This window comes from Argentina silus, assembly GCF_951799395.1.
Source record: "Argentina silus genome assembly, chromosome: 17".
Taxonomy (NCBI): Eukaryota; Metazoa; Chordata; class Actinopteri; order Argentiniformes; family Argentinidae; genus Argentina; species Argentina silus.
Window position 1 is genome coordinate 18,208,880 of NC_139671.1, and position 27,830 is coordinate 18,236,709.

At 43.6% G+C, this 27,830-nt stretch overlaps 2 protein-coding genes across 2 annotated transcripts; one reads left to right on the plus strand and one right to left on the minus strand.

Moving 5' to 3' along the window:
- Window positions 1-4,098: 4,098 nt before the first annotated feature.
- gnpat2 (glyceronephosphate O-acyltransferase 2) lies at window positions 4,099-12,231 on the plus strand. The gene is given in 17 exon segments (XM_083688552.1): window positions 4,099-4,196; window positions 5,143-5,340; window positions 5,518-5,694; window positions 6,341-6,474; window positions 6,779-6,785; window positions 6,787-6,906; window positions 7,176-7,251; window positions 7,342-7,493; window positions 7,619-7,749; window positions 8,194-8,441; window positions 9,060-9,323; window positions 9,639-9,718; window positions 10,006-10,146; window positions 10,260-10,359; window positions 10,789-10,882; window positions 10,969-11,030; window positions 11,295-12,231. Coding segments are annotated over 17 exon segments (2,094 nt in total). The 5' UTR covers window positions 4,099-4,139; the 3' UTR covers window positions 11,348-12,231.
- Window positions 12,232-15,638: 3,407 nt separating this feature from the next.
- LOC310818154 (uncharacterized protein) lies at window positions 15,639-26,546 on the minus strand. The gene is made up of 13 exons (XM_083688947.1): window positions 24,887-26,546; window positions 24,184-24,447; window positions 23,469-23,900; window positions 22,575-23,009; window positions 21,661-22,113; window positions 20,808-21,251; window positions 19,952-20,398; window positions 19,358-19,603; window positions 18,896-19,153; window positions 18,320-18,634; window positions 17,515-17,784; window positions 17,263-17,346; window positions 15,639-16,497 (listed from the first exon to the last, which is right to left on the minus strand). Exons 1-13 carry the CDS (start codon window positions 26,536-26,538, stop codon window positions 16,431-16,433), a joined length of 5,367 nt encoding a protein of 1,788 aa, XP_083545073.1. The 5' UTR covers window positions 26,539-26,546; the 3' UTR covers window positions 15,639-16,430.
- Between the last annotated feature and the right edge of the window lie 1,284 nt (window positions 26,547-27,830).

The window sequence follows — 27,830 nt, forward strand, 5'->3', positions numbered from 1 at the left end:
CTATCAGCAGCGCTGAGCAACTCCTAGGCCCTAGCCACACTAGTCTTGTCAGAAAATGGACAAAAACACGTTTGGTGTGAAGTCACTATCTGATTTGATCCGTGGAATTCGGGCGTGACGGTTGAAACAACGCTTCCTCGTTTTCTAATTGGCTACACGGACTGTCACTCCCTCCACTTCCGCCTAGCCGGTGCCAGTCTCTCTCTCCCCCGTCTGTTTGTCTGTCTGTCTGTCTGTGTGTGTATGTGTGTGGGCGTAGCCCAGGCTCCAGCTATCCAGTTCACGTCATCCACTCCACCTGCCCAATCTACACACCTGCAGTTCATCATCTCATCACCTTGCAGTATTTAAACCCCGGCTTCCCATCCACTCATCGCCAGATCGTTTGTTGTCCTTACACGTCTGTCTCGCTCTCGGCCGCTTGGTAACGTTGATTTCTAACGTTTATTTCCCGGTTTCTGCCTGTCTGCCTGCTTGCCCGCCTGCCTGTCTACCTGCCCTGCCTGCCTGTCTACGTGTACTGCCTGTCCTGCCTACCCTGTCTGCCCTGTCTACCTGCCCTGCCTGCCCTGTCTACCTGATCTGCCTGCCCTGTCTACCCGCCCTACCTACCCTGCCACCCTGCCCTGCTTGTCATTCTACCTGCCCTGTCTGCCCTGTCTACCTGCTCTGTCTGCCCTGTCTACCTGCCCTGTCTACCCTGTCTGCCTGCCCTGCCACCCTGTTCTGCTTGTCATTCAACCATGCCATTCTGTTCCCCCCTATTCCTTCATTAAAACCCGGTTCCTTTTCTATATGTGTCCTGACTCTGAGCTTGGGTGGGTTCTTTAGCCCTGACTGTAACACGGATGGACTTTCAAAATTCCAAACTGGACACATACTCTTGTCATGTCTGCTGTCCGTCAGCAGATGACTCCAGTAATGAAACCATTAATAATTATTAACGTAATTAACGGATGCATCATTAATTGTTAAAGTAATTAACTGACAATACAACGACGAGTGTGTCCAGGGCCTTAAACAACTCTGGGTAGAAGATGTCCACAGGCACAGATCTAGGATCAGTTTCCTCTCCATAAAACTGAACCTGAAACCATTAGGGGGGTGAAATACTGACCTCGGATCAGTGTTTCGGAGCACCTTCCTCCCATTCAGAGCACTGCGGATGGTTGCTGTGTACTGAACTGTACTGTACATACTCTGCCACGCACAAGCATACACATAAGAGCACTTTTTAAAAACATTTAAGAATGGTGTCGGCTTGCCTAGTATAGGCCTCCTGCAGGCCAACTGAAATTGGCTATGTGAAGACTGAAAGCGTTTATTTTTGCACCTGTTATTTTTGTGATTTTAGGATTCTGACTCATCTTGCCCAAGCGATCTACTACAGAGCTACCGCATACTGCATACATAGGAAATGTGTATACAGGTACACACATGCAATATGCATGCAATACATGCTCACAAGTAGATAAGAGGGATTTGTCTTTTTTTAATTATTTTATTTTTTTAATTAGCACATTATTGCACTGGTGGCAGGTAACAAGTCACTTATATGATTGTGCCAAATCCTCTGTTTAAATAGATATAGAGAGAGAAACATTTCATTCATTGCCGGTTCATAGTCTATGATATATCGCTAAACATCTCTAAAGAGACTGTTAGATCTCTCTTGTTAGATCAATCAACTTGGAATAACAGTATATTACTAAGAAAAACAATGTATGTTACAATATATTTGTATAAATTGCGCAATTCAAGTTACTGTACAGTACATCTACCAAGAAAACTATCAATACCGTATCAAAATGATTTGAATAACTGTATTTCTGAACATCTACAGTACAAAGATGTGCTGTTTAGAAGAATATACTGTAAATGCATGTGAATCGATTTTCTAGGTTTTGTCGATCTATGTCCGGGTGCACTGCAAGCATAATGCTGAATAAGGCTGTTCTGCCAGTAATATGCTTTAATAGGTCACTCTATTGGAAAGGGAGGCTTGTGGAAGTCGAAATCGGAGGATGGGCTCATTGGAATGCAAAGAATGGAATGAGGAATGGTATCAAACACACGTGTGTGATACCATTCCTGATTCCATTCTATGCATTACAATGAGCCCGTCCTCCGATTTCTACCTCCACCAGCCTCCCCTGACTGCAGGCAAGCACAATATAACTCTATGGTTACAGTTTATGGTTACAGTTTAAAGTGTGAGAGAGCGCACAGACCTTTTAATGTGATGATGATGATGATGATGATGATGATGATGATGATGATGATGTGCTGCATCGAACGATGACGGTTTTATTTTTCTATTCTAATCTACGACAAACTACGTGTGTCCAGTTGATATGGATTCTGTTACTGTTCATTTTCTGAGTGGCCTTCATTAGAATATTCTGTGTTTTAATTTATTATTATTGGCAATTTGACATTTTTGACGGTTGTGTATTAGTTTCGGAAGTCACAATCTCTTGATGTGAGGATTTACTGTTAATTGGTAAGTGCCACAAAATATGTTTTATTTATTTTCGTTATTGACCATAGAAGGTGTGTATATGTGTATACTATCGATAGTGAGATAATTATCAGGACATAGTGCTGCATCAAGGGAGGCTAGTGGAGGTAGAAATCGGAGGACGGGCTCATTGTAATGCATGGAATAAGGAATGGTATCAAACACACGTGCCATGGATTACAATGAGCCCGTCGTCCGATTTCTACCTTCACCAGCCTCCACTGTGCTGTATATCGTATTCAAACCTTTTTTGAACATGCCTTTCGTTGACCTTATACTGAAGCCAAATCTGCCTTCAATTCTGTGACCTTACCACTTTATCAGACACAGCTCATTTATGTATTGATAATGTCCCCTTCTTCATTGATTGGTTCTGTCTCTGGGTGAAAGGTTAAGCAGAGGACATTGGTTTGGCAGGTTTGTGCATTAGCTTAAAACAAAGGCATTTGCGCCTAATTTGTAGAAATAGGCATGGGTCTGAGTTTCTGGGTTAAGAGGATTAATCAGGATATTTGAAGGAGGTTGTGTTACTTAGAGCAATAGGCTATGTAGCAAGAATAAGGACAATATTCCACCGGCATTTCTCCTACCGACGCAGCAGTATACTCACAGAGTTCGAGTCATAGGACGTCGTCATTGCAGGGTACCGATGTGCCCACTGGCACGTCACATATGATCATGCTGAATTATGCTACTCTTTCTGTGAAAGATCCGCGTTACGATTAGTTTTATTTCGCCTTAATCATTGCAGTTATTGACTATTCAATGTGTTGTGCTCTGATATTTAATCGATAAAAGTTTCATTTGACCTGGTCACTGTTACAGTTGTTGCTCTATTGATGATTACTTCAATAAAATGCCTTTGAAATGTGTTGACTTATTTATTTATCTTTACAATTGTTGATGTAGCCAGACCAGCCTACATACCTACGTCTTAAAGCGAGTTTCAGGTATAGCCTCATATTTCAGCACCTGGGACACTGGACAGCGATTTAATCTCACACTGTCTGGACTGGTTGAACAAGTTTAGTGGCAATGTGTCACTGGTTGAACAAGTTTAGTGGCTAAATCGCTGTAATGCTGAAATGTAAACGGAAGCTATCTGTATCTACAGGAAGGACACACTGCAACACAGCGCTTCAGGCGATGCATTCCTCTCATAAGTAGAGCTATAGAAGCACCCATGCAACACGAACAACAGTCTAAAATACGCACTGTTTGAATGGGATCGAGATAAATGCGGTGTGATACATCACGTCCACAATGCGCTTACACTTTATGTAACGGGAAAAATACTAAATCCTGAGCTAGTAGTAGGCTACCGAATGGAATGAGCTTGGCTGTTTGACAGTAAATGTCTTGAAAAAGGGTGACCTTTTAGCAAAGCAATCAACAGTTTGTCATGCCGAAAACTGACCTTTATGCTATATAATAACATAATAGGCAGTGAGAAACGCATTGCCTTAGGGCGTTTGGGGACATTCATTGAAGGGGGTGCTGCGGTACAGCGTGTCGGGAGGAGTTCCCCAAATGCAGCAACCCCATTGGCTTCGACCCCCTATAAGACTACGGAGAGTCTCCCGGTAGCGCGAGGCTTTGTCAAAGTAAACAGCGGGGTATGCGACGGCACAAGCACCTGCCACAGACTTTACGCCCCCCGATAATGGCAAGCTCGGTAGGTCTATTCTTTGATTTTCTTCTAGTTTTCTTTTCCGATTCTGTGTTTAGGCTATTAGACCTATCTCGCGACTTTGTCCGCTATACTACTCGTGCCTGCAACTCCGCTTTCTAGTTTAGTTTTGCTTTCGCTTTATAGGCCTTCATGTTTTCGTAAAATAATAATTCTCACCTATTACTATACGAACTATATAACTAACTATACCATTATTGCAAACACACGAGGCAGGCTGTTCACTTGACTTATCCACGGAGCGTTCAGTGTCCAGAGTCCAAGCCCTGCTGGCTGTCGACAACCATAACAACTGATAAAGACCAGTCAGCGGGAATGCTGTAGACCTACCCGCAATCAGAGGACTAACGAAGCTTTCCTATTTCGTTTTATGTAGACTAGTGTCTGTCGTCGCTCGGTTGAATGTCGAATTAAGTTTTCGGTATCTGTCGCGACAGAACTCCGCAACGCTATGGTGCGGCTATTAGACTATATCCCTTTGAAGGTTTGCTTTCCATACGTAGTTGATTTAGTGGCAATGCATTAAATTGTAATGCATTACATTTCAATGTACCCTTTATCTTTCATTCATCTATTGTATGCAGGCCTAATGCAGTAATGAACAAGGCTGTTTGCCAAACCCAGACCCATATCACTGTTCAACCAAGACTCACCCTTTAGTCCTATAGTCCTGATCCTGAACTGTGATACAAGATTGCATAGTCTTTAGAGTATATAACTAACTATACCATTATTGCAAATCCACAAGGCAGGCTGTTCATTTGACTTATCCACAGAGTGTTAAATGCCCAGAGTCTAGAATAGAGTATTAGAGAATGGAGAAGAACAACCACCTGTCCAATAGTTCTGAATCACTTGTTACCTCGAGGAAGGAAGGATGTGTTTTGCCAAGTGTTGGAATAAGGTAAACCACTCTGATGCTTTGGTCCAGTTTGTGGAGCCCAGGAGGCTGGACCCAGAGGAGGAGGGGTTTATGGACATCCTGGAGGAGAGGAGGAGGAGCAGTGACCTGGGCCACGCCCTCAGGACCTTTAACCCCGAACCCCTCAGAGGAGGCCCGCCCTGCTCCGCTAGTGCCCTCCACAGGACAGTGCTAGAGTCACAGTACCTGCGCTACATCACCAAGGAGGTGTGTGTGTGCTCCCTCCCTTTACATGTGTATGAGACTGCTGCTACAGCAAGTTTAGCTCAGTTTCCTCACATTTAGTTTTCACTTGTTCAGCACATATCAGAAAACCGTGTCCAGCAATGGTGCTTTGACTGCTTGGACATCTCTACATTAGCCCTGGCCTCTTTCTCTCTGCAGATTGCCGTTGAGACCGGGGAGTCGGTGGAGTTGGTGAGAGAGGAGGCTTGTGGGATACTGGAGGAGATGTCGCAGAACCTGCAGCTGAGTTTCATCAGGCTGCTGGGCTACACCCTGACCAAGGTCTTCAAGAGAATCTTCAGGAGCATCCACGTCAACCAGGAAGGACTCAATAGGGTCAGCCACAAATCTTAATACCATCCATGTACTACTGTAATACTACAGTAGTGAGTTAGTGCTGTTGTACAGCAGGGCTGTCTGTTGGGAGGTGCTGTAGCTCCCAGGAGGGCTTGAACAGGGTCATCTCTGATCTAGGAGCCAAAATATCATCTGTTTACTACTGTCATACTTGAGCCTAAAGCGACCGTACACACACACGGGTCGACGCCCCGCTACAAGACGACCGGTGGTCATTCATTGTCAATGGAAGATGGCGACTTGACGAGAATTCGGGCGACACGACCCGCGGTGATGTCGTTCTGGCTCGCGTGATTTTTGAACATGCTACACGCTACAAGTAGTGCAGTATTTGTTGTAAGTCGCTTTGGATAAAGGTGTCTGCTAAATGCCGTAAATGTAGTAGAAACGCTGTGTGTGTGTGTGTGTGTGTGTGTGTGTGTGTGTGTGTGTGTGTGTGTGTGTAGTACTAAAGCACTACTTCAACCCACTATCACCCAGGAGGGCCTGAACAGCCTGAGAGTACTGGTTAAACACCATCTGTGAAGAGCCATGTGACTGTCGGTGGATTAGTGCTGCTGGTCTAGATGGTTCTAAATACCATCGGGATGGTTCTGAATAATGTTTCTTTGTCCCACCTCCTCAGCTCCAACAGGCCATTCAGGAGTCTCCAGTGATCCTGATGCCCAATCACAGGAGCTACGTTGACTTCCTGGTTCTCTCCTACATCCTTTTCACCTATGACCTCCAGATTCCCGTAATAGCTGCTGGAATTCGCAAGTATCTATTACAGACTATTACATGCCTTATTACAGATGATGCCTTATTACAGACTATGATGCCCTATTACCGCCTTAATACATACATAATACATGTTCTATTCTATTATTGACGCACCATTTTGATATCACCAGTTTGGTTAGTCTGTGTTAGTCGCCCATGCTAATAGGCCTGCACCACAATAAGCTTTCAATAACGAAAAGCTAAACCACAACATGGTCTAATTTGTCTGCCTGTCTGCCTCCTTCCTCCCTGTCTGCCTCCTTCCCCGTCTGTCCATCCTTCCGTCCGTCCCCTCATCCAGCTCTGATGGGGATGAAGATGATCGGGGAGATACTCCGACGTTCCGGGGCTTTCTTCATCCGACGCGCCATAGGTTCAGACAAGCTGTACTGGGCCGTGCTGTCTGAGTACGTCAAAACCATCGTTAGGGTACGTGTCTGAAGAGAACTCCCATCCTACACCACATCCCAATGATGTATTTGACCTTCATTTACCAGGGAAGCTGTCTCATTTACATTTACAGCAACATAATTGTAATGGTAAGCAATGGCAACATTTACAGCAGCTCTCCTTTTATAAGTAGCGATGCTTTTTTCTCCTCACGCAAGAATTGTAGCTTTATTGACTTTTCCACAGTGAGTCTTGCTGCTCTGGAATGTGTGTTTAATGCAGTGGAATTCCTCTTTCTGTGTCTTAAGAAAGGCTATGCTCCTTTAGAGTTCTATGTGGAAGGTCTAAGGAGTCGTACACTGAAGTCTCTCACACCCAAGTTAGGTGAGTGTGTCCACCTTACTGTGCTAATTATATTGCCTTATGAAAGATATACTAGCTGCTATTTTTCATAGTGTGTGTATGTTTCTGCAGGTATGTTACAGATGGTGTTGGAGCCCTTCTTTAAAGGGGAGGTGTATGACATCACTCTGCTGCCCATCAGTATCAGCTATGACAGGGTGCTGGAGGAGTCTCTGCTGGCCCACGAGCTGCTGGGGATCCCTAAGCCCAAAGAGACCACCATGGTACGACCAGTCACCCCCGAGCCTTTCACAAACAATGGTACAATCCATACACCCAATTACAGACATGCACATCTTAGTTCACAATCTCTCTCTCTCTCTCTCTCTCTCTCTCCCCCTCCCTCCAGGGTCTGTTGAAGGCCAGGAGGGTGTTGGAGGAGGACTATGGCAGTATGCATGTTTACTTCGGCCATCCTCTGTCAGTGAGGCAGCTGTCTCAGGGCAGGATCGACCGCGGCCACTACAACCTCATCCCCAGGTACACACCTCATCCCCAGGTACAGCCACTACAACCTCATCCCCAGGTACAGCCACTACAACCGCATCCCCAGATACACACCTCATCCCCAGGTACAGCCACTACAACCTCATCCCCAGGTACACACCTCACCTGCAGCCTTAAAGGGACATTTCACTCTGTTTTATTTATTTATTTATTTTGTAGGGGATAAAACACCAAACTCTAAGAAATGAAAACATCAAACTGTTTTTTTAATGCTGTATCTTATTGTCCTATTTCGTTCTCGCGACCTGCATTTGACCCTTCACCTGACCTCAGTGTTCCAACCTTCTGTACCAAAAGATAAACTCCATGCCCTGGTTATAATTCCCGTTTCTCTAATCCCTATTTTAAGGAGCCTTGCATGTTAAAAATAAATAAATGAAATAAATTAATCACTTTCTCACACACACACACACACAGAGACCTCCCCCAGAGACCCAGTGCCAGGGCCCAGGCCTGCGTGAACTGGATGGCCCACCTGGTGGTTCGTGTCCAGGAAGAGGGCTCCATGCTGAGCCCTTGGTCCCTCATGGCCTGCCTGCTGCTCCAGGGACCCCCGCCCAGGCAGGAGGAGGAGGAGGGGGGGCTGGCCTGGGACCTTCTCACCCAGAGGACCTTGTGGCTCCGGGGGCTGGCGTTGGGCTTCGGGGGACACCTCCACTGGCCTGGTAGGGGCTCCGTCTGTTTTGTTTGATTTATATTTTAATTTATTTAACCCTTATTCAGTCCCGTTGAGGTCAAAAGACCTCTTGCGAGGGAGACCTGCCGTGTCTATCATGTTTGTTTTGAAGTGATGTGTATAGAAAAACGTAATGTGATGTTATAAGAGTGTGTTATAACATTGTGACGATTAAGGAAAACTTAGGAGATATCTACATATTTATTGTTTATTACAATATTCTACAGTACACACACAGGTTCCCATCGGATATTGGTTGAAATTATTATTATCATTATTAGTATATTGTTTATTATTTTGTTGTTTATAATGCTGCTAATAATAATATAGTACAGCAATTTTGGTATATAGTTATAGGGTACAGATTTCCTATCACCAGCTGTAGAGTTTTGAAAGGGATTTAGTGTAGTGAGGTGGGCCCCTTCAATAGAGTCATTGTCCAGTAATCCGGTGTGGATTCTGATCTTGTTTGTAGGTCAGGCCCTGGTCTGTATAGGTCCTTAGAGAACTCCAAGCCACACACACTCTCAAAGAACACACATACACACCTGTGCTCACACACACACACACACACACTGTTTTTATCTCTCTCTCCCTCTGTCTCTAGATCAGGTCCCTGATTTCGAAGTGATGTCATCCAGCATGGCCTTGCACAGCTCTGTGGTTCGCTGTGAAGGGGGGCGTGTCCACTTGGTGGTGGAGGAGGGGCGTACTGGGAGGAGGGGCGTACCTGTCAGTCCAGAGGAGGGTGTGGTCAGGAGGGCGGGGCCGGTCCTTATGGTGGCCTCCTATAGGAACCAGGCCATACATGTGTTTGTGCGTCCCGCCATGCTGGCCTTGGCTATACACCTCACACACAGCACACAGAGAGGTGAGGAACTACACACACACACACCCACACACACACACAGAGAGTTGAGTTACTGCAACCACACACACAGAGGTGAAGAACTACACACACACACACACACGCACACGCGCAGAGAGAGGTGAGTTACTGTAACCACACCCACACAGAGGTGAGGAACTACACACACAGAGAGGTGAGTTACAGTATTATACTTGCACACAGTGAGGTGAGTTACTACAACCGCACACACAATGACAGGTGAGTTACCGTATTACTGTACACAGACACACACAAGGTACCTCCATCTGTCTCACCATGTGTCCATTCTGTTGTCAGAGGACATCTTCAGCTTCTTCAGGTTCCTACAGGACGTCTTCTCCAACGACTTCATCTTCGTCCCCGGCAGGTCTTCAGAGGTGGGCGACAGTGTTTGGTGTTCAAGTCATCACCTCTTCTATTCACTTCTGTTACCTTGCGTACTGATGGCTCGGCTCATGAAATGAGCTGCGTGTGACATGGTACTTGTAATTGACCGATTCAGTATACAGAATATACTGACTGATATATTTATGGGTGGATAGATCTGTCAATATCTACTAATTTATATCTATGTACAAATATGTTGGCAGATGTAGATATGTTGACAGCTGTACAGATATCAGTAGATATACTAACAGATCTTGTGCTGGTGTCTGTCCTGTAGGACTTTGAGGAGGCATGTTCCTTACTGACAAAGTGTGGAGCGATACAGACCAGTCAACAGGAAGTGACAGAGACGGAGGCGGGGCAGAGTACGACTTCCTTCCTGCGAGCGCTGCTCCTGCCTTTTATGGAGGCCTATCAGGTACTTTAGTCAGAGACAATCGTGGCGTGTAGCAGGGGAGGCTGGTGGAGGTGGAAATCGGAGGACGGGCTCATTGTAATGTGATTGGTGGATGTGTTTGTCACCCTGGTCAGGTGGTGTTCAGGTACCTGTGTGAGGCGGGGTTTCAGGTGTTCACAGAGAGACAGTTTGTACCTGCTGTCCGGAAGCTGGCCATCCAGCTCCTCCTCTCAGGTAAGGTGGGTGCGCGTACCACAGGTCCCTTCTGAGGCTGTGCCTCCAGGAACAAGCAAGGACAGACAGGGCTCCTTAGAGGAGGGAACTGTGTGTGTGTGTGTGTGTTGGTGGAGGGGGCGGGTTGATGGCTGATAGAAATGGAATTTACAGAGATGACATGATTGATTCTACATTAGCAAGAAGCATGTCTGCTCTGCATTGTCTGTCTGAATGTGTGATGTTGTGGTGTCTGCCTGGATGTGCCACTACAGGTTCCCCTGGATCCTGTAACGTGTCTTACTTCGAGACTCGAGAGTAATAGCATCTCACCAATTACCGCCCAGACAACTCATTGACATATGTGTCACCGTAGTCTGGGAATAAGATTAACTCCATAATCTCTCTCATTCCAATCTTGACTCCATAATCTCCTTGTATCTCTCATAGGGGAGCTGAGGTCCTACGAAACACTTTCGTCTGACACGCTGAAAAATGTCCTGTCTGCACTGTTGAGACTGGATGCTGTGACGAAGTTAAGAATGTAAGCAGTCGTGTCATGGTGAATGTTAATCTTTTCAGTGTGCCCCAGTGGTGAGTGTGTCTGACTGACTGTCCCTCTCATTCCAGAGATGATCAAAATGAATTCAGAGTCAACAAAGAAGCCGTCAGGAGAATAGGTGATATACTGGGTAAGGCAGTTCCCCATGGCCTCACACAGATTTTTGAACTATATAACCCTATTATTCGCATAGGGAACTTCAAACACTGGCTTGGCTGTCTTTACTATGTCACCGTTATGAATGACCTAGAAAAAGAAGTCCCAGAAGAAACTTTGTGGGCTTGCCAAGTCTTATTTTGGTAGTAGGTTTGGACGATAGATGCATAGATTTTTTTTTTTTTTTTTTCTCTTACTAGAGATGGGTACTACAACCTGTTTATCTCTCTCTCCCCAGCTGGTAAAATCCCACCCCAGATGCCTGTGGCTGCCCCTAACCCAAGACTTTAGCATCAACATTCTCTCAGGTGTCTGTTATGGACTCAACCTCAGTGTCGGTCCCATCCATATTCTCTCTGTGTGTGTGTGTGTGTGTGCGAAGCACAGAGAGCTCTCAGACAAACTACCTCTGCCTGGATGTCAATCACCTGCCTAAGACCTGGCTGCGTTTCATTCCAGAATGTTGTTCCCTTCAATCCTGTCCTTGTTTGTCTTCCTTTCACTGACCGGATAGGACAGGGTGAGGGGAACAGAAGGTTGGCAACATGGTGGAGCTGCAGTACTGCTTACCGACGCTGTTGCAAGTATTACATAAGCTTCTGTTTATTTTCTTCAACTATAAATGCAGTTGAGGTGAGAGGGGAAGAGGACAGTACTCAGGAATGAAACGCAGCCACAGTTTGGGCTCTCTCGTGTTCACCTTCTGAGAGACTGACTGAAAAATGAGCTTCTGAAATGATACCTGTAGCAATGTTAATCCATACAGTTATTCTGATGTAGACCTTTTCAGTTTTTAAAAGCTGTTATTTGCACAGCCTTCCTGGTGAGGGAGAGAGGGACAAACAAACCCAGAAGGTAAAACAATCTCAAAATTAGAATAATACTTATAGTGGAATAAGTGCAATTAATAAAGTGAAGACGAGTGCATTAGGATAACTCTGGACACTTCCATTACAGTAGAAGGCAATCTAAACACTGTGAATCAATCCAAGCTCCTTTGTGTATTTCCTTTCCTTAGGATATTCAATCCTAATTTATAGGATTACATTGCCACTTCATCATAACAACATGAATTATCAGGTACACAATTGTAATAAGGAATACGTGTTATTGACATTTATCTCCAGTTTTTGTTTCTCTCAAAATGTAAATTCTTTAATAAAAATCAGTGACACTTTAAAGATTCCTCATCTTTTAATTTCCGATCCTCTGTTTCCTTACATTGTTGCCCTCAACAACCAATTGGGTCTATCTGTTTACATGCTTTAGTTTTGCCTTGTGTGCAGTTTCTTCACACCGTGGTCAAAATTCCTCAAAAGCAGTTGAATGCCTACCTCCTGTATAAATCATCAAAAGTCAATCCACCAGGTCGCCTGGGCCCCATCAACCCCAAGCTGGCTATACAAAGGCATCTTAAAGTGCCATCTTGCCGATATTTCACATTTTACACAAATACGTTATCTATTTGTCAACCTTGAGGCGGAGGGAGGTGACGGGGTCCTGACAGTACACGGACAGATACTCCACCACTTTGGCGTTCTGCCTCTTCTCCTCCTCTTTTGCCCTGTTCTGTTCTTTCTCCCATCTCTCCTTCAACCCGTCCACCTGGTGGAGGAGATTCACCTGGACGGAGCGGAGAGTGCAGGCGAGTAGGAAGAGCGTCCCCTGCGCGACGTGACAGAAGGCCGCGCCCAGGCTCAGCGCCGCTCCCATGAGGTTGGGAGCCGTCTCGCACACGACACAAAGACCCTCCAGGAAGTGCAGTGAGCCTTTTTTTGCAGGGGGAGGCCCTGGGTTGACAAGGTGCCACATAGACCTGGCGAAGTGGAGGACTGCGCGCCGCAGCGGGAGCGCAGCCAGGTAGAGGTGGCAAGCGGCTTTGGTGAGCGCGTGGAAGAGCAGCCGCAGCTCTAGGACAGCGTTGCCTGGAGATAAAGAGGGTGACGGGTCAGCTGAAGTGTTATTTAAAACTCCTTGGCTAATGTCAGGAACCATTACAAAGTGTCTAGCATGGATTAATCTAGATCTCTAGCCGTGTGAGAGCCCGAGCAACCTCACACGCGAGGCAGGATGGTCCCCTGTTGTAATTGTAGATCCTTGAGCGAGACCAACAATATGGAATCTATATTGCATGTTCGCACCAAACCTTGATGTCTCCTGATTTTCTCAATTAATATTTCAGGTCCAAATCTGAATTGACAATAAACAGGATATAGCCACAAATCAGTTGATCTTTTGAACTGGGATAACAGGTTGTGCTGTGCGTCACAGCCAAATACCTTGGGGTACATTTGGGAGGGGTGTGAGGGTGTAAATTTAACAATTTCAGGCGATGACAAACTGTACCTCACAATGCGCTACGCTGTGCACACGCTGATAGGCATTTTTTGTGTTAAGCCCATAGGCTACTCAGAAAATTGGAAGGAAAACTGTCTAATTTTGGAGCGATGTCAGCCACCTGCTACATAGTTTGTTTAATTAGTTAGTTTGTTTTGCTTTTCAATAGACATTTTTACTGTGAGCTACACTCGTGTGGTACGGTGTAGGCTTAGGCTATGCTTAAGGTTTATTTTATAAATGGATGAAAGCTTTGTCATACCGCCATAAGATGGAAGACCATCGCCACACCGTTCCTTTGATGATGAACGCTTCCATATATCCTCTAACCATGTTCTCTTACCGTCTATAAAACAGAGAAGCCAGAGTAAGGCTATACTCGCTGCCAATGTAGTCCACCAATCCATGTAGTCCTCTCCGGTTTGTGCACTCTGCAAATAAAATAAAAAGTAGGCTAGGCTAAGCTAAATAACCCCGAGTCGTCTTTACGCAGCTACGCTACGGTGCAGCAGGACTTAGCCTATTGGGCACAGGACAGGTGAGGTGGCTGTCAACTCGACGGGATTCTAAAGTGCACTTCAGGTGCCCATTTGACGCATTAGGACGTTGAAGGCATGTGTCCATTAGGCTATACATTTCTAATAAATGTTTCCTGTTTCTCAAGCATTAGAGTAGGTAGGCCTATATTGTAAAGGATGTACTATTGTTTTTGTGGTTATAATAGGAGCAGTTTGCGTATTGAGGTCACACTGACCACAAACTGTGAGCCTATCATTCAGTTCCCAGTAGGCTAATCTGTCGTAAGGGTTGGCTATTACGCGTGATTAAAGTTTTTAGCCATTTTCAAATGAGCGCACGTCCACATCCCTATCCCCGACTCCACTTCATCCAATCACACCTTCAAAATATGAATTCGAATATTATTATTTGTTGCATGAGTTTTTATTTAAAATCAACATGTTTAAAGGCAAGTGTAACAATGCATAGTGCATATTATATTGTCCATATAGCCTACACCGATTAGAGGAAGGGAAATTATTTATTTTTGCCCCTGAGTTAAATGGTAGCCATTCTCAGATATCAACCTCCAAGTGCTTCGCCTATAAAGTCATGAATCCACAAACAGTCAACCTGTTTAGATTTATTTAACTTTGAGTCGGAGGGAGGTGACGGGGTCCTGGCAGAAGACAGAGACATATTCTGCCACATCTGCGTTCTGCCTCTTCTCGTCCTCTTTGGCTCTGTTCTGTTCCTTCTCCCAGGTGTCTCTCTCTCAGTCCGTTAGGGAGAGGATAGTCTTTTGAAGAGAACGGAGAGTAGAGGCAAGAAGGAAGACCGTCACCTGTAGCGCATGACAGATTGCTGTGCATAGGCTCAGTGCGGCACCCAGATGATTGGGAACTGTTTCGAACATAACACAAAGGCTCTCAAGGAAGTGCGCCGAGCTTTTTACGGGATCTCTAAGGTGCCAACACATCTTGAAGACGTGCAGGGTAGCGCGACGTAGCTGGTGCCCGGCCAGGCAGAGGTGACACGCGGCTTTGGTGAGCGCGTGGAAGAGCAGTCTCAGCTCGAGGACGGCATTGCCTGCAGATGAAACGGCACGGGATGAACTAATGTCAGGGAGGGATACAAACAGTGACCTAAAACACAGCAGAGTGCAGCAAATGAAAGCAGGTCTTTACAACATCTCGATACATCTCACTGTGCAGCCGTAATGCAATCGCTGGTAGAAATATTAAAATCATCTGGAAATCTTACAATAAAATGTAAAATTGTGGTGCTTCGTTCGTCTGTTACATACATTTGCTTTGCTTTTAATGTTTAGGCTGTAGTGTTTTCATTTGCGTTATTTAGGCTAGACCTATATGTCTCGAAGATAGGCTATAATAAATGTAGCATGCCGTAATCCGAAAACAATAAGGCAACATGAAAGACTATTCAGTAACAAACTATTCCTTCGATGTCTCCATCTCCAAACTCTTCTCGTATTTCTCTCGTATTTCCCTTTCCGTCTATAAAACAAACCCAGAGTAAAGTAAGGCTGGCTGCCAAGACCCATAACTCCATAGTTCTCGGTCAATCCTGGACACGATCTCGTCTTTACAGAGGTAACACTGCGGTATATCATTATTGTGAGGCACAGGTGTAGTTCCTGTTATCCTGTAAACGAAAGTAACACGGGTACACTGGACAAACACAGGCACACGTTCCTAAGCGCACGCAGCAACGGCATGAGAGTTGGTCGGTAGTACAAACTTTTATTGTTTGTTAGAACACTGATTTAATCCATTAAACCTGAAATTCTAAATACATTCAGTAGGTACCTGAGATAAAATATACAGTCAATAGCTCAGAGTTGCTGAGGTAAAAAATAAACATTTCATAAATCATTACAATCTAGACTAGTGATACATTTACATTTACATTTATGGCATTTAGCAGACGCCTTTATCCAAAGCGACTTACAACAAATACATTTGTTTAAATAAGCGAATCATCTGTCCGTCAGTCATCATAATCAATGCTCACACCAGGGGCCATTGGCAGTCGTAATGCCATAAGCCACCAAACAATGACTTTTAACATGCAAAGACCTCTAGATGTCTATCTGTTGTTCTCAAGGAATAAAAACAGTGTTACATTTTCAAAAGATGATTTCAAGCTATACATAATATGTCAACAAAAACATGAATAGTACAGTAATACATCCGTATTACTTTGGTTAGATTATGTTCTACTCTCATTAAGGTATTCATATCTGTCATTAATCATAATCAAGAAAGTCAAGAAATTACTCCAAAATCATTAATAGCGCCTTTAAAAAGGAACAACATCCAAGAAAAACATGACCTACTCTTACCAATGACTAATGCCTAATAAATAAATTAGACTTTATAAACAATAGGACATTAAACTTGAACATGAACAATGACATTATGAGTAATAAAAATAATATCACCACCTTGGCATAGAAGCTATAAGATGTGGGTAAAATCACACTGTTTATTGTCTTTCACTTTGGCTTGATGCTGGTTCACCAGATCTCAAATCGCTTGTCTGTCATGAAGGGGGATCTGTCCATGATTCTGTTGTTGTAGAGCCTGGTGAGGGTGAGAGTTAGGGGTTAGGGTTAGAGGGTTTATTTCAAAGGGTTAGAGTGATTCAACATTAAAAAGCAGTTCACCATCCTGCAACAGAAGTCTTATCAAAACAAAAACATCATATCACTACACACACTGTGCCCACACACAATAACAAACACACTTTACTGACACGTGCATTGCATGTACCCGTAGACTAGTCTTTGGACGACAGACTCAGAAACAGACTCCAGATTCTGTCAAACATAGCTTGTTTTATGGCTACTGAGCAAGTCAGAAGTGTTGTTGTTCAAAATGAAGTTACTGACAGGTCATAGCACCAATCAGATACCACAAGCAAGCACATCCCGTGTTGTAATAAAAAAAAACTTTAAACAACCTTTTTGCATGTACAGTAAGTACACTAGTTTCTTGACGACACTCCAGACTGTGTCAAAGATAGCTGGTTTAATTTTACTGAGCAGTCAGAAGTGGGTGGGCTGTTGTTAATCAAAATGAAATTACTGACAGGTCATTTGGTAATTTGGCACCAATAATAAAAAAGCTTCAAACAAGCTTTTTGTTTTTAGACTGTTGGACTATCTCCGTTGTTAACTTAAAAAAACAGCGTTGGGGTGGTGGAGGAACATCGTCTACCGTGTTTCGAAGCAGATCTAATCACGTTGGATTATTTCTTCTCAACCTCCGAATGCTCATGTAAGCAAAACTGGCATTGTGTCGGAGATACGTCGGCGGTGAAAAGAGGCTACATGTACGCACACTCACCGCACGGTGCAGGTTGAACTGTTCATGGAGACCGCTTGAAGTATTTTTTCAGTCAGACCGTCAGTGATGTCATTGTGACTCAGGCTGAGAGAGAGAGAGAGAAATAGAATATGTGATCAGATATTTACAAAACAACAGAATTTATACACACTTAAACACTCACTTAAACAACACACACTCATCCAACCACCCACTCATCCACACACACGCACACATACACGCACACACACACGCACACACACTTAAACTCACTCCAAGACTTGTGCTTTGTGCAGGTGTGTGAGCAGCGGCTCTAGAAGGTGGTCTGTGAGTTGGCAGTGGCTGAGGTCCAGTTCCGACAGCCCCTCTGAGTGCTCCAGAACCAGGGCCAGAGTTTCACAGGCCCTCTGGTCCAGCCTGGTCTCACTGAGGTCCAGCTCTCTACCCATGGCTCTGCAGAGGGACACAGCACGGGTCACTGACCTCCTCTCACCCCTCACTGGAACAAGGCACAGGAGCTGCAGGAGGAGGGCTTTGCTGGAGCTGAGGAGAGACACAGAGGAGTCAAATACTCCCTTTTTTGTTCATTCCACACTAAGAACAATAATAATCACCTCAGTGATCACCTATAAATTAAAGTGAATTGTTGTCAGAGTCGGCTGTAAAGTGAACTTTCTTTTGTTGTCCCATGGCAAACTAACAGCTGACAGAGAGCGCATAGTCAGTCCTATTATCTGGAGTAAAAGCCCTTTTTCTATTTTCAGCCGGGGCAAAATGGACGCAGGTCCAAAAACAGGCGTATTGGCATTTGTCTCGGCGGTAACAGGCAAAATTACCACAGCGCTGGAACACCACCTAGCCTGCGCTCAGGTGGGTGGAGTGAGGGTAATAGAGGTGTGGTCATGACAATGAGCAGGTAAAGTGCCATCAGTTGAAAACAACACTAACATTTAGACACACCCCCTCGCTCCACCGTCCCCGCCAGTGCCCGCGTTTGTGCTAAGACTGGTTTTTAGACCATTCAAACGTAGCCCACTGTCATTTCCTCCTCATCAGAGATCAAAGTGCCAGCCCTCACCTCAGACAGACTTTGTGTAAGATAGGAAACAGCTGGTCAAGTCTGGCGTCTTCCACCTCACAGTCTCGTAGAATGAGCTGGGTCAAAGTTGGGGGCTGGGACTGGACATGCTGCAGTACTAGGGAGACGGCCCTGCAGTCCTCAGCGCTGAGACACAGAGCCTTCTCCTCGTCCTGTTCTGACAGGTCTAGAGAGGAGGAGCAGGAGAAATCCAGCCTGTGCTGCAGAGCCCTGAGCAGCGCTGCTGCTGCCCCCTGCTGGATCTCTGAGGCAGCGCAGCAGTGGAGGAACCTCAGCAGCAGCCTTCTGTGAACACTGAAGCAGGAGACATTAAATGGATAGTTCGCCCACATTATACGTTATTTTAACTTTTAAGGATATTGTGTCGCTATGAAACAACAATTTGATCACAATTTGAGTTTGGAGTACACTAACAGCAGCTAACAGGGTAATGCTAACAATAAACTGTTGGTGAATAAACACAAATATTGTCAGTAAACTCAGGATAGGGGCTAAGAACACCATACTGTACTTCTGCCAATGCTCGCATGGCTGCTAGATATAATGACAACCCACCTAAGATGAGAGACTTTGTCCAGCAGAGGCAGTATACTCTCGACTCCTCCCGGTGGTATGGAGGCCCACAGCAGGTTGAGTTTGACCCCGTCACTGTGCTCGAGAGCGAAACACAGAGCAGCACAGTCCTCTCTGTTCAGCTTTCTGCTGTTCAGGTTGATGACATGGGCTGATGACCTCAACAAACTGGACACACAGTCATTGGCCCGCCGCACAAATATCTCTCTGATAGCAGACATTACAAATCTGGAATTGGCCCTGCAGAAATACATACATGTTATACAGAACAGTAATATAAGGAATAGAATTAGTTATTTATACAGTTCTATACATATATCTACATAGACACATGTATACATATTCAGCATAAAGAGTCATGGTCATATTTGTTGTGGAGATGGCTGAAAAACACTTTTGGATACAAAATAGGTTTGATAAATACTGAAGTTCAAGGTTTCCCACCTCTTCAAAATAATCCTGCTCAGAAAGGGAAGATAACTGCACATGTCTTTCTCTAGAAGACTGTTCTTCCTGAGGTCCACAGTGATGTTCTGGGTTGAACACTGCAGCAGATAGAGAAGGACCTCACAGGACAGTGTGCAGCAGGTCAGGTCTCCAGCAATCTTCTCTAGGAACGACTGAGTCAGGTCCTGGTCTTGTGCTTCGTACACAACTACAACCAACTGCTTCACTGACTCAGAAGGCAATCTGAGGAAATGGACCGTAGAGGCACAATCATGAAATATAAATTATAAAAAAAAAGACTATTTAATCATCTATACTGTTAAAAAAATAAATGTAAACATAGAGTTTTATGTGAAGCAACTCACTTTAACTGACTACAAGTCAGTTAAAGCTTAAATACTGAGCCTTTGTTATTTGATTTAGTATATGGTGTGAAAGAGAAATTCCACAATATGTGAGACTTTTGGTAATACATTATTTACATCCGGTAATCTGAGTATCAATGTAAACAGATTCGCAAGCATTGGGATTTGGTATTACAAGTCTTGCTGAATGTAATGATGACTGGTACTATACAAAGTGAGTACTCACCTCAGCTGTGAAATGTAGGGCAGACACTGAAGAAAATATTTCATTTCACTCTCTTCATTTGACCAGCCTCTCAGCTCTACACGTTTCTTCCCTGGTTGGAGTTTTAGCACTTCTAGGAGGATGGAGGCCTTTCTCTTTGAGACGTCTATGTACCAGACTGCAGGAGCTGACTGGTAAAATGGTCGTAATGCTGGAAGGACACTCCTGCCTGTTTGAGTCTCATGGTCTTTTACATGTGAGCATAGATCCAGCAAGAAATCACATTGATACATCCCATCATCATCATCATCATCATCATCACAATAGAGGGGGAAAGTGCTGTAGCTGCACACTGATGACAACAGCTCCAGTGTCTTCTCTCCTGTCTGCTCCTCCAACTCTGATGCTTTACAGATGAGATCCCCCAGGAACTTGAAGTCCTTTGAGTCCTCAGACTTTCGCCTCAAACTGCAACAAGGACAATAAAAGCTGATTAAACACTTTTGTGCTTGGTTGATCTGTTTCTTAGTTGTGAATATTAGTGTTTGTGATATAGTACTGCATTTTTGGTGATTTGCACTTAGTGGCTCATGGGTGTGTATTGTCAAGTGTCGATTGTTTGTTTACTTTGTTTTTATATGTGTTGTTTGTTCATGATATGTGGTCCTGTGTATACCTACCTGCTGCTGAAAATGAATTTTACCTTGGTGATTAATAAAGTAATACTTTCTCTATTCTAAATTGGTACTAAACAGAGGGTAAAGTGATTAAATTAAAATAGAGCAACATTTAGATATTAACATTAGAGTGTTCTCATTGATCAAAAAATGACACACCTGTAACAATATCATATAAATACGAGAAGAAATCTGCTTACCACAGCTGTGAGATGTAGGGCAAACATTGAAGGAAACTCCTCACTTCACTCTCTTCATCTGACCAGCCTGTCAGCTCTACACGTTTCTTCCCTGTTTGGAGTTTTAGCACTTCTAGGAGGATGGAGGCCTTTCTCTTTGAGACGTCTATGTACCAGACTGCAGGAGCTGACTGGTAAAATGGTCGTAATGCTGGAAGGACACTCCTGCCTGTTTGAGTCTCATGGTCTTTTACATGTGAGCATAGATCCAGCAAGAAATCACATTGATACATCCCATCATCATCATCATCATCATCACAATAGAGGGGGAAAGTGCTGTAGCTGCACACTGATGACAACAGCTCCAGTGTCTTCTCTCCTGTCTGCTCCTCCAACTCTGATGCTTTACAGATGAGATCCTCCAGGAACTTGAAGTTCTTTGAGTCCTCAGTCTCTGGACTCAAACTGCAACAAGGACAATAAAAGCTGATTAAACACTTTTGTGCTTGGTTGATCTGTTTCTTAGTTGTGAATATTAGTGTTTGTGATATAGTACTGCATTTTTGGTGATTTGCACTTAGTGGCTCATGGGTGTGTATTGTCAAGTGTCGATTGTTTGTTTACTTTGTTTTTATATGTGTTGTTTGTTCATGATATGTGGTCCTGTGTATACCTACCTGCTGCTGAAAATGAATTTTACCTTGGTGATTAATAAAGTAATACTTTCTCTATTCTAAATTGGTACTAAACAGAGGGTAAAGTGATTAAATTAAAATAGAGCAACATTTAGATATTAACATTAGAGTGTTCTCATTGATCAAAAAATGACACACCTGTAACAATATCATATAAATACGAGAAGAAATCTGCTTACCACAGCTGTGAGATGTAGGGCAAACATTGAAGGAAACTCCTCACTTCACTCTCTTCATCTGACCAGCCTGTCAGCTCTACACGTTTCTTCCCTGTTTGGAGTTTTAGCACTTCTAGGAGGAGGGAGGCCTTTCTCTCTGAGAGGTCTATGCACCAGACTGCAGAAGCTGACTGGTAACATGGTCTTAATGCTGGAAGGACACTCCTGCCTGTTTGAGTCTCATGGTCTTTCACATATAAGTACAGATCCAGCAGGAAATCACATTGATTAATCCCATCATCATAATGAATATAACCATCAACATCATAATAGACGGGGAAAGTGCTGTAGCTGCACACTGATGACAACAGCTCCAGTGTCTTCTCTCCTGTCTGCTCCTCCAACTCTGATGCTTTACAGATGAGAGCCACCAGGAACTTGAACTGCTTTGAGCACTCAGACTTTCGAATAAAACTGCAACAAGGACAATAAAAGCTGATCAAAACAATAATCTAACGCAGTCAGAAATGAACAAAATTAGAGCGAAATCTCTAAACAATATTTGCACTTTTGTGCTTGGTTGATCTGTTTCTTAGTTGTGAGTATTAGTGTTAATGATATGGGACTGAATTTTTGGTGGTTTGCACTTAGTGGCTCATGGGTGTGTATTGTCAAGTGTCGATTGTTTGTTTACTGTGTTTTTATATGTATTGTTTGTTTATGATATGTGGTCCTGTGTATATCTCCCTGCTTCTGAAAATGAACTTCCCTTTGGTGAATAATAAAGTAATACTCTGAATTGGCACTAAACAGAGGGTAAAATGTTTAAATTAACACAGAGCAACATTTAGATATTAACATTAGAGTGTTCTCATTGATAAGAAAATGACACACCTGGAACAATATCATATAAATACGGGAAGAAATCTGCTTACCACAGCTGTGAGATGTAGGGCAAACATTGAAGGAAACTCCTCACTTCACTCTCTTCATCTGACCAGCCTCTCAGCACTACACGTTTCTTCTCTGGTTGGAGTTTCAGCACTTCTAGGAAGAGGGAGGCCTTTCTCTCTGAGAGGTCTATGTACCAGACTGCAGGAGCTGACTGGTAAAATGGTCGTAATGCTGGAAGGACACTCCTGACTGTTTGATTCTCATGGTCTTTCACATGTGAGTACAGATCCAGCAGGAAATCACATCGATACTTCCTAGCATCATCCTTCCTATAGAAGGGGAAAGAGCTGTGGTTGAACACTGATGGCAACAGCTCCAGTGTCTTCTCTCCTGTCTGCTCCTCCAACTCTGATGCTTTACAGATGAGAGCCACCAGGAACTTGAACTGCTTTGAGTGCTCAGACTTTGGACTAAACCTGCAACAAGGACAATAAAAGTTGATCAAAACAATAATCTAACAGTCAGAAATGAACAAAATCAGAGCGAAATCTCTAAACAATATTTGCACTTTTGTGCTTGGTTGATCTGTTTCTTAGTTGTGAATATTAGTGTTAATGATATGGGACTGAATTTTTGGTGGTTTGCACTTAGTGGCTCATGGGTGTGTATTGTCAAGTGTCGATTGTTTGTTTACTGTGTTTTTATATCTATTGTTTGTTTATGATATGTGGTCCTGTGTATATCTCCCTGCTGCTGAAAATGAACTTCCCTTTGGTGAATAATAAAGTAATACTCTGAATTGGCACTAAACAGAGGGTAAAATGTTTAAATTAACACAGAGCAACATTTAGATATTAACATTAGAGTGTTCTCATTGATCTAAAAATGACACACCTGCAACAATATCATATAAATACGAGAAGAAATCTGCTTACCACAGCTGTGAGATGTAGGGCAAACATTGAAGGAAACTCCTCACTTCACTCTCTTCATCTGACCAGCCTCTCAGCTCTACTGGTCTCTTCCCTGGTTGGAGTTTCAGCACTTCTAGGAGGAGGGAGGCCTTTCTCTCTGAGAGGTCTATGTACCAGACTACAGGAGCTGACTGGTAAAATGGTCGTAATGCTGGAAGGACACTCCTGCCTGTTTGAGTCTCATGGTCTTTCACATGTGAGCACAGATCCAGCAGGAAATCACATCTCTGATTGTGAAATGTATCAGACAGAGACAATACTTTTTCCACAATTGTTTTCAGGCCTTCTCTTTCACTGAGAGCTGCTTGCAGGCACAGATTCAGAAACAATGTCTTCTCTATCTTTCTCCACTCTTCAGGAGGGAATCCTCTCTGACCCTGTGGTGGAGTACATCTGCACAAACACTTTCACATTTAATAGATGAAGGTGTCTGAAGAGAACTTCGAGGACTTTAAAAATGAATACTGATTACATTTTCTCATTGTCAGGGGTTTCTATATGATGGATGTATCTCAATATTACAATACTTTAATCAGACCTTATCGACAGTATAAGATTGACGAAGAACATAACACCAGGAGACATTCAAAAGGTTATTAGACTCAAAATAACATATGATATAGTATAAGGTGCAACTGAAATGCTCAATAGATGTACAACATTGTAAAGCATGTACCTGAGTGTGTTGATATAAGGTAAACCATTTAAAATGGCCGTGCTGAGATCATCGCTTAAAGAAGTTCTCATATCCCAGTGTAGATAGAGGTCAACTCCCCCAGACCTCTTCATTACATCTTTTGCTCTCTCAAACACTCCCCCTTCAGCTGAGACAGAAAGGTGCAACTCATTTTTGCAGAGACCAAGTAAGCTGATGAGGTCTATCTCTCTCCCACAGTGTAGCGCAGTTGTCCAGAGTTCACACATCATTGAGGGGTCAGATCTATGAAAAGACAAATGTTAAAACATTTTAGATAGATCATCACTGACAGAACACGTAGAATGAAACGTATCTTTTTCAACGTGAATGTCAATGCTTAATGTAAATGGAAATAAATAATGATAACGGATAATATCTATTTTCAGTCATACGATTGGCAGCTGAGTGTGACATACTGGGGTTTGAACCCAGGACTTCCATGTGGAAGACATGCATTTTCCCTAAACTAAATCCACAGGGAGCTAGCACATGTCCAGGTTTCAGGCAAGATTAGTTATCACGCAAGCGTGGTCACCAAACTACCTGGAAGTTGTTTCCATTAAATGTTCTGGCAAAAAGGATATTTAACAAATGAATAAGGAATGGTTTGATATTTCCCAATTCATCGGACTGTAACCAGTTTAGACCGAAGTGACTGTAGTGAACAAAATAACAGACTTACCCAAGACATTGCACATTCCTCATCGATCCAAGAATCAGCTTAAGTCCTTGTTCTGACACAGTGCAATCATTCAAGTCTAGCTCAACCTTTCTGTCTCCTGATTGACTGATCACATAAGAGACAGTGCAACAATGGTGGGGATCAAGATCTTCTCCACTCAGGTCAAGATGATACTCCAGCTTGTCTAGTAGAAGCAGACAGGCCTTGGTAGACTGCAATTCATAACAGCACTGGCATAAAAACAGTACATCTATCTCAGAAGTTGACTGTTCACTGTCAGAATCTTGGTTTGTTTGGGGAGGTGAAAATGCATTCAATACTTCATGAAAGAACACTGTCGTGTCTTGCTTTTCTAGCTCTGGAATAAGACAGTTCACCAGTTCAATATTCATCTCATTTCGAAGTCCACACAAGAAAGGGACCAAGTGTTTCAAGTGTTTCCCCTCTTCCGTCTGGCACTTTTGCAGAAACTCTCTGCTTTTGTCTGAGGAATCCAAAAGCCAAAGGGCAGCAAAGAACTCTTGCACTGTGTAGTGGAGAAATGCAGAGAACGTTCTCAAAGCTGTAGCTGCAACCTTAACCATGAGTACCCCCAAGAAAGAAGATTGGACATTGCCCTCTTCATAACTTGGTGCTGTCAAGTTCACCGTTTTTTGTTGTGTTGCATCAAAAGCAATTTCTGCCAAAGCCAATATTTCCTCTCTCTTTTCACGGATGCACTTGTCTAGATACCTTAATGGTTTACTGAAGTGTTTTTGGATGCAGTGGCGGAGGATGTTGATGTACATTTCAGTTACAGTGCATGGCTGTTTAGAGGCATCAGAAGTACGGTATAAAATGCAGGTGACCACCATCATTGCATACATCGGAACATGGCACAGACTAAACAACTCCAAGTTGTTTAACACATTGCTCAAGCAGTCAAGTTGAGAGCTCAGCATCTTCGTAAAGTAAGCCCGGATGGACTTATCACTGAACCCTTTCACCTCAACTCTGAGTTTGGGCCACTTTGACAGGAACTCTTCCGATTCAACTTCTGGTCTGCATGTGATCACAATCTTTGCATCTGGGAGAAGGTCCTTTCCCATAAGTTTCTTGACTATTGATTGAGAAGAGAGGTCTGAAAGTCCATCAAAAATAATAACAACATTTTCAGAGTTGTCTTTAATATCTTGCAACACCTCTTCTTTATTCTCAATGTTCTCAGGCTCAATGTACATGTCAAAGAGAAGGCCTTCCAAGTTTGTGACATTTGTGATACAGGACATGTCTTTCGCATCAAAGTAAAACATGTATTGCTGTTTTTTGTGCTCGCTCTCTGCCCAGATTTTCAACATTTGATGGGTAACGGTTGTTTTCCCAATTCCAGGTTTTCCAACCAAGAGGACATTTTCATGATGTGTTTTGAGCAGGTCAGCCGGGGATGTTTCTTTCATGCCATTGGGGATGTAGGTGTTCATTTTTTTAGGTCGAGCTTTCTTGCATTTTTTACTCTTCATTTTGATTTTAGAGTGAGTTGGAATCACATCTGTGTCTAACACAAGAGGAGTGTAAGAGGCACTTTCCCCATTACTGTCTGGTGGACTACATCTCTGCTCACATGCATCCTGTGTGATCTTTTGTGCTTTAGATTTCAACTGTTTCTGGTACATGTGACAGGGCCTTGAGCCTACAGTAAAACAAGAGTAAAAGAAAGAAGAGTATTAAAAAAACAATGCATCAACAATTCAAACACAACCAGTGTATGATCGACTGGGGCTACCAGTGCATACCAATATATTGATAAGGTTAAGCTGTTGATACAGTTAAGCTGTATGCATACATACAGAAAATAGACAAAATGTTACATTGCATGCAGAAGTAACCTGTACAAAGTCACTTGCCAGGAAATACTTTGGGCTCCATCTCTATGTCTTCCTTGAATTGGAAGCAGCTGATCCAGTGATGATAGTCATACTCTTGTCTGTCCTGAGAAGCTGCTAAGCCTAGCTGCTCATGTGATTGCTGAGGGGGTTTCTTTGGCAATGTCCTATTCCTTGTAAGGTACAGAGCCTTGAGTAACTCGTAGCATGCCGCCTCCCCTTTAGCTTTCACCCAGGTCAGTATTTGTCTTACTTTATCGCTTCTCAAATGCTGTCCCTCAATGTCTTCAACTTCAAAACTGTTGAAGACTTTGCACTCATGGAGATTCTCAAGAATTGATGATGGATTCCGGATCACTCTTATAAGATCACATGTGCGGTCTTCAATGTATTTTAAAGCACTTTGTCGCGTGCAAGCCATGTTGAAGATTATTCTGTGCTGTCACCTTCCAGTTCCAACATGCAGGATCTACACTGTTTGGAAAATAAAGTCAAATGTGATCAGTCTGTAATCATCAGGCCTGAATGGCAGTTTTTGTTTGCTGGATTACTAAATTGTCAAATGAAAAACATTTCCAAAATGTCTATTCTTCTCAAAATGTCTCATTGATAAACACATTGTAGCCTCAGGTGGGCACCTGACACCTGACTCTAAACTGCTCTTTGTTAGGGTGGGTGGTAGTGTGGTGGACCCAAGTGCGGAGAGATACTCAGACAACAGCGTAAAGTGTTCTTAAGCGGGGGTTTTAATATCAAAGGTCGGGAGTCGGGAACAAACAAACACGGGGACCAAACGGTAAAACAAAGGTGGAGAAAACAAGCTCCGTAAATAAAATACTCACTTAACAAGTGGAATGATAATACAAACGGGAATCACTGGGACTGGCGATACAGGCAGAAAGACAGGGTACTCACAAATGACGGGGAGGGATCTCAGACAAAGACATGGGGAACACACAGGCTATTTATACAAACAGGGGACAGAACACACAGGTGGTATGATTTAAGGTAGATTGGGAGGCACTGACCCGTATAGCCAGAGGGGGGCGCCAGAGTCACCAGAAAGCAACCTCAGGCGTGAC

Bases quoted from the DNA above. Each gene is read 5' to 3' on its own strand.
- LOC310818154 (XM_083688947.1), bottom strand. From the start codon at position 26,538: ATGTACCAGAAACAGTTGAAATCTAAAGCACAAAAGATCACACAGGAT. The intron at 24,448-24,886 runs GTAAGTCTGTTA...GTCTTTTCATAG, and splicing joins AGGAATGTGCAATGTCTTGG to ATCTGACCCCTCAATGATGT. The intron at 19,604-19,951 runs GTGAGTACTCAC...CCATTTCCTCAG, and splicing joins CCCTACATTTCACAGCTGAG to ATTGCCTTCTGAGTCAGTGA.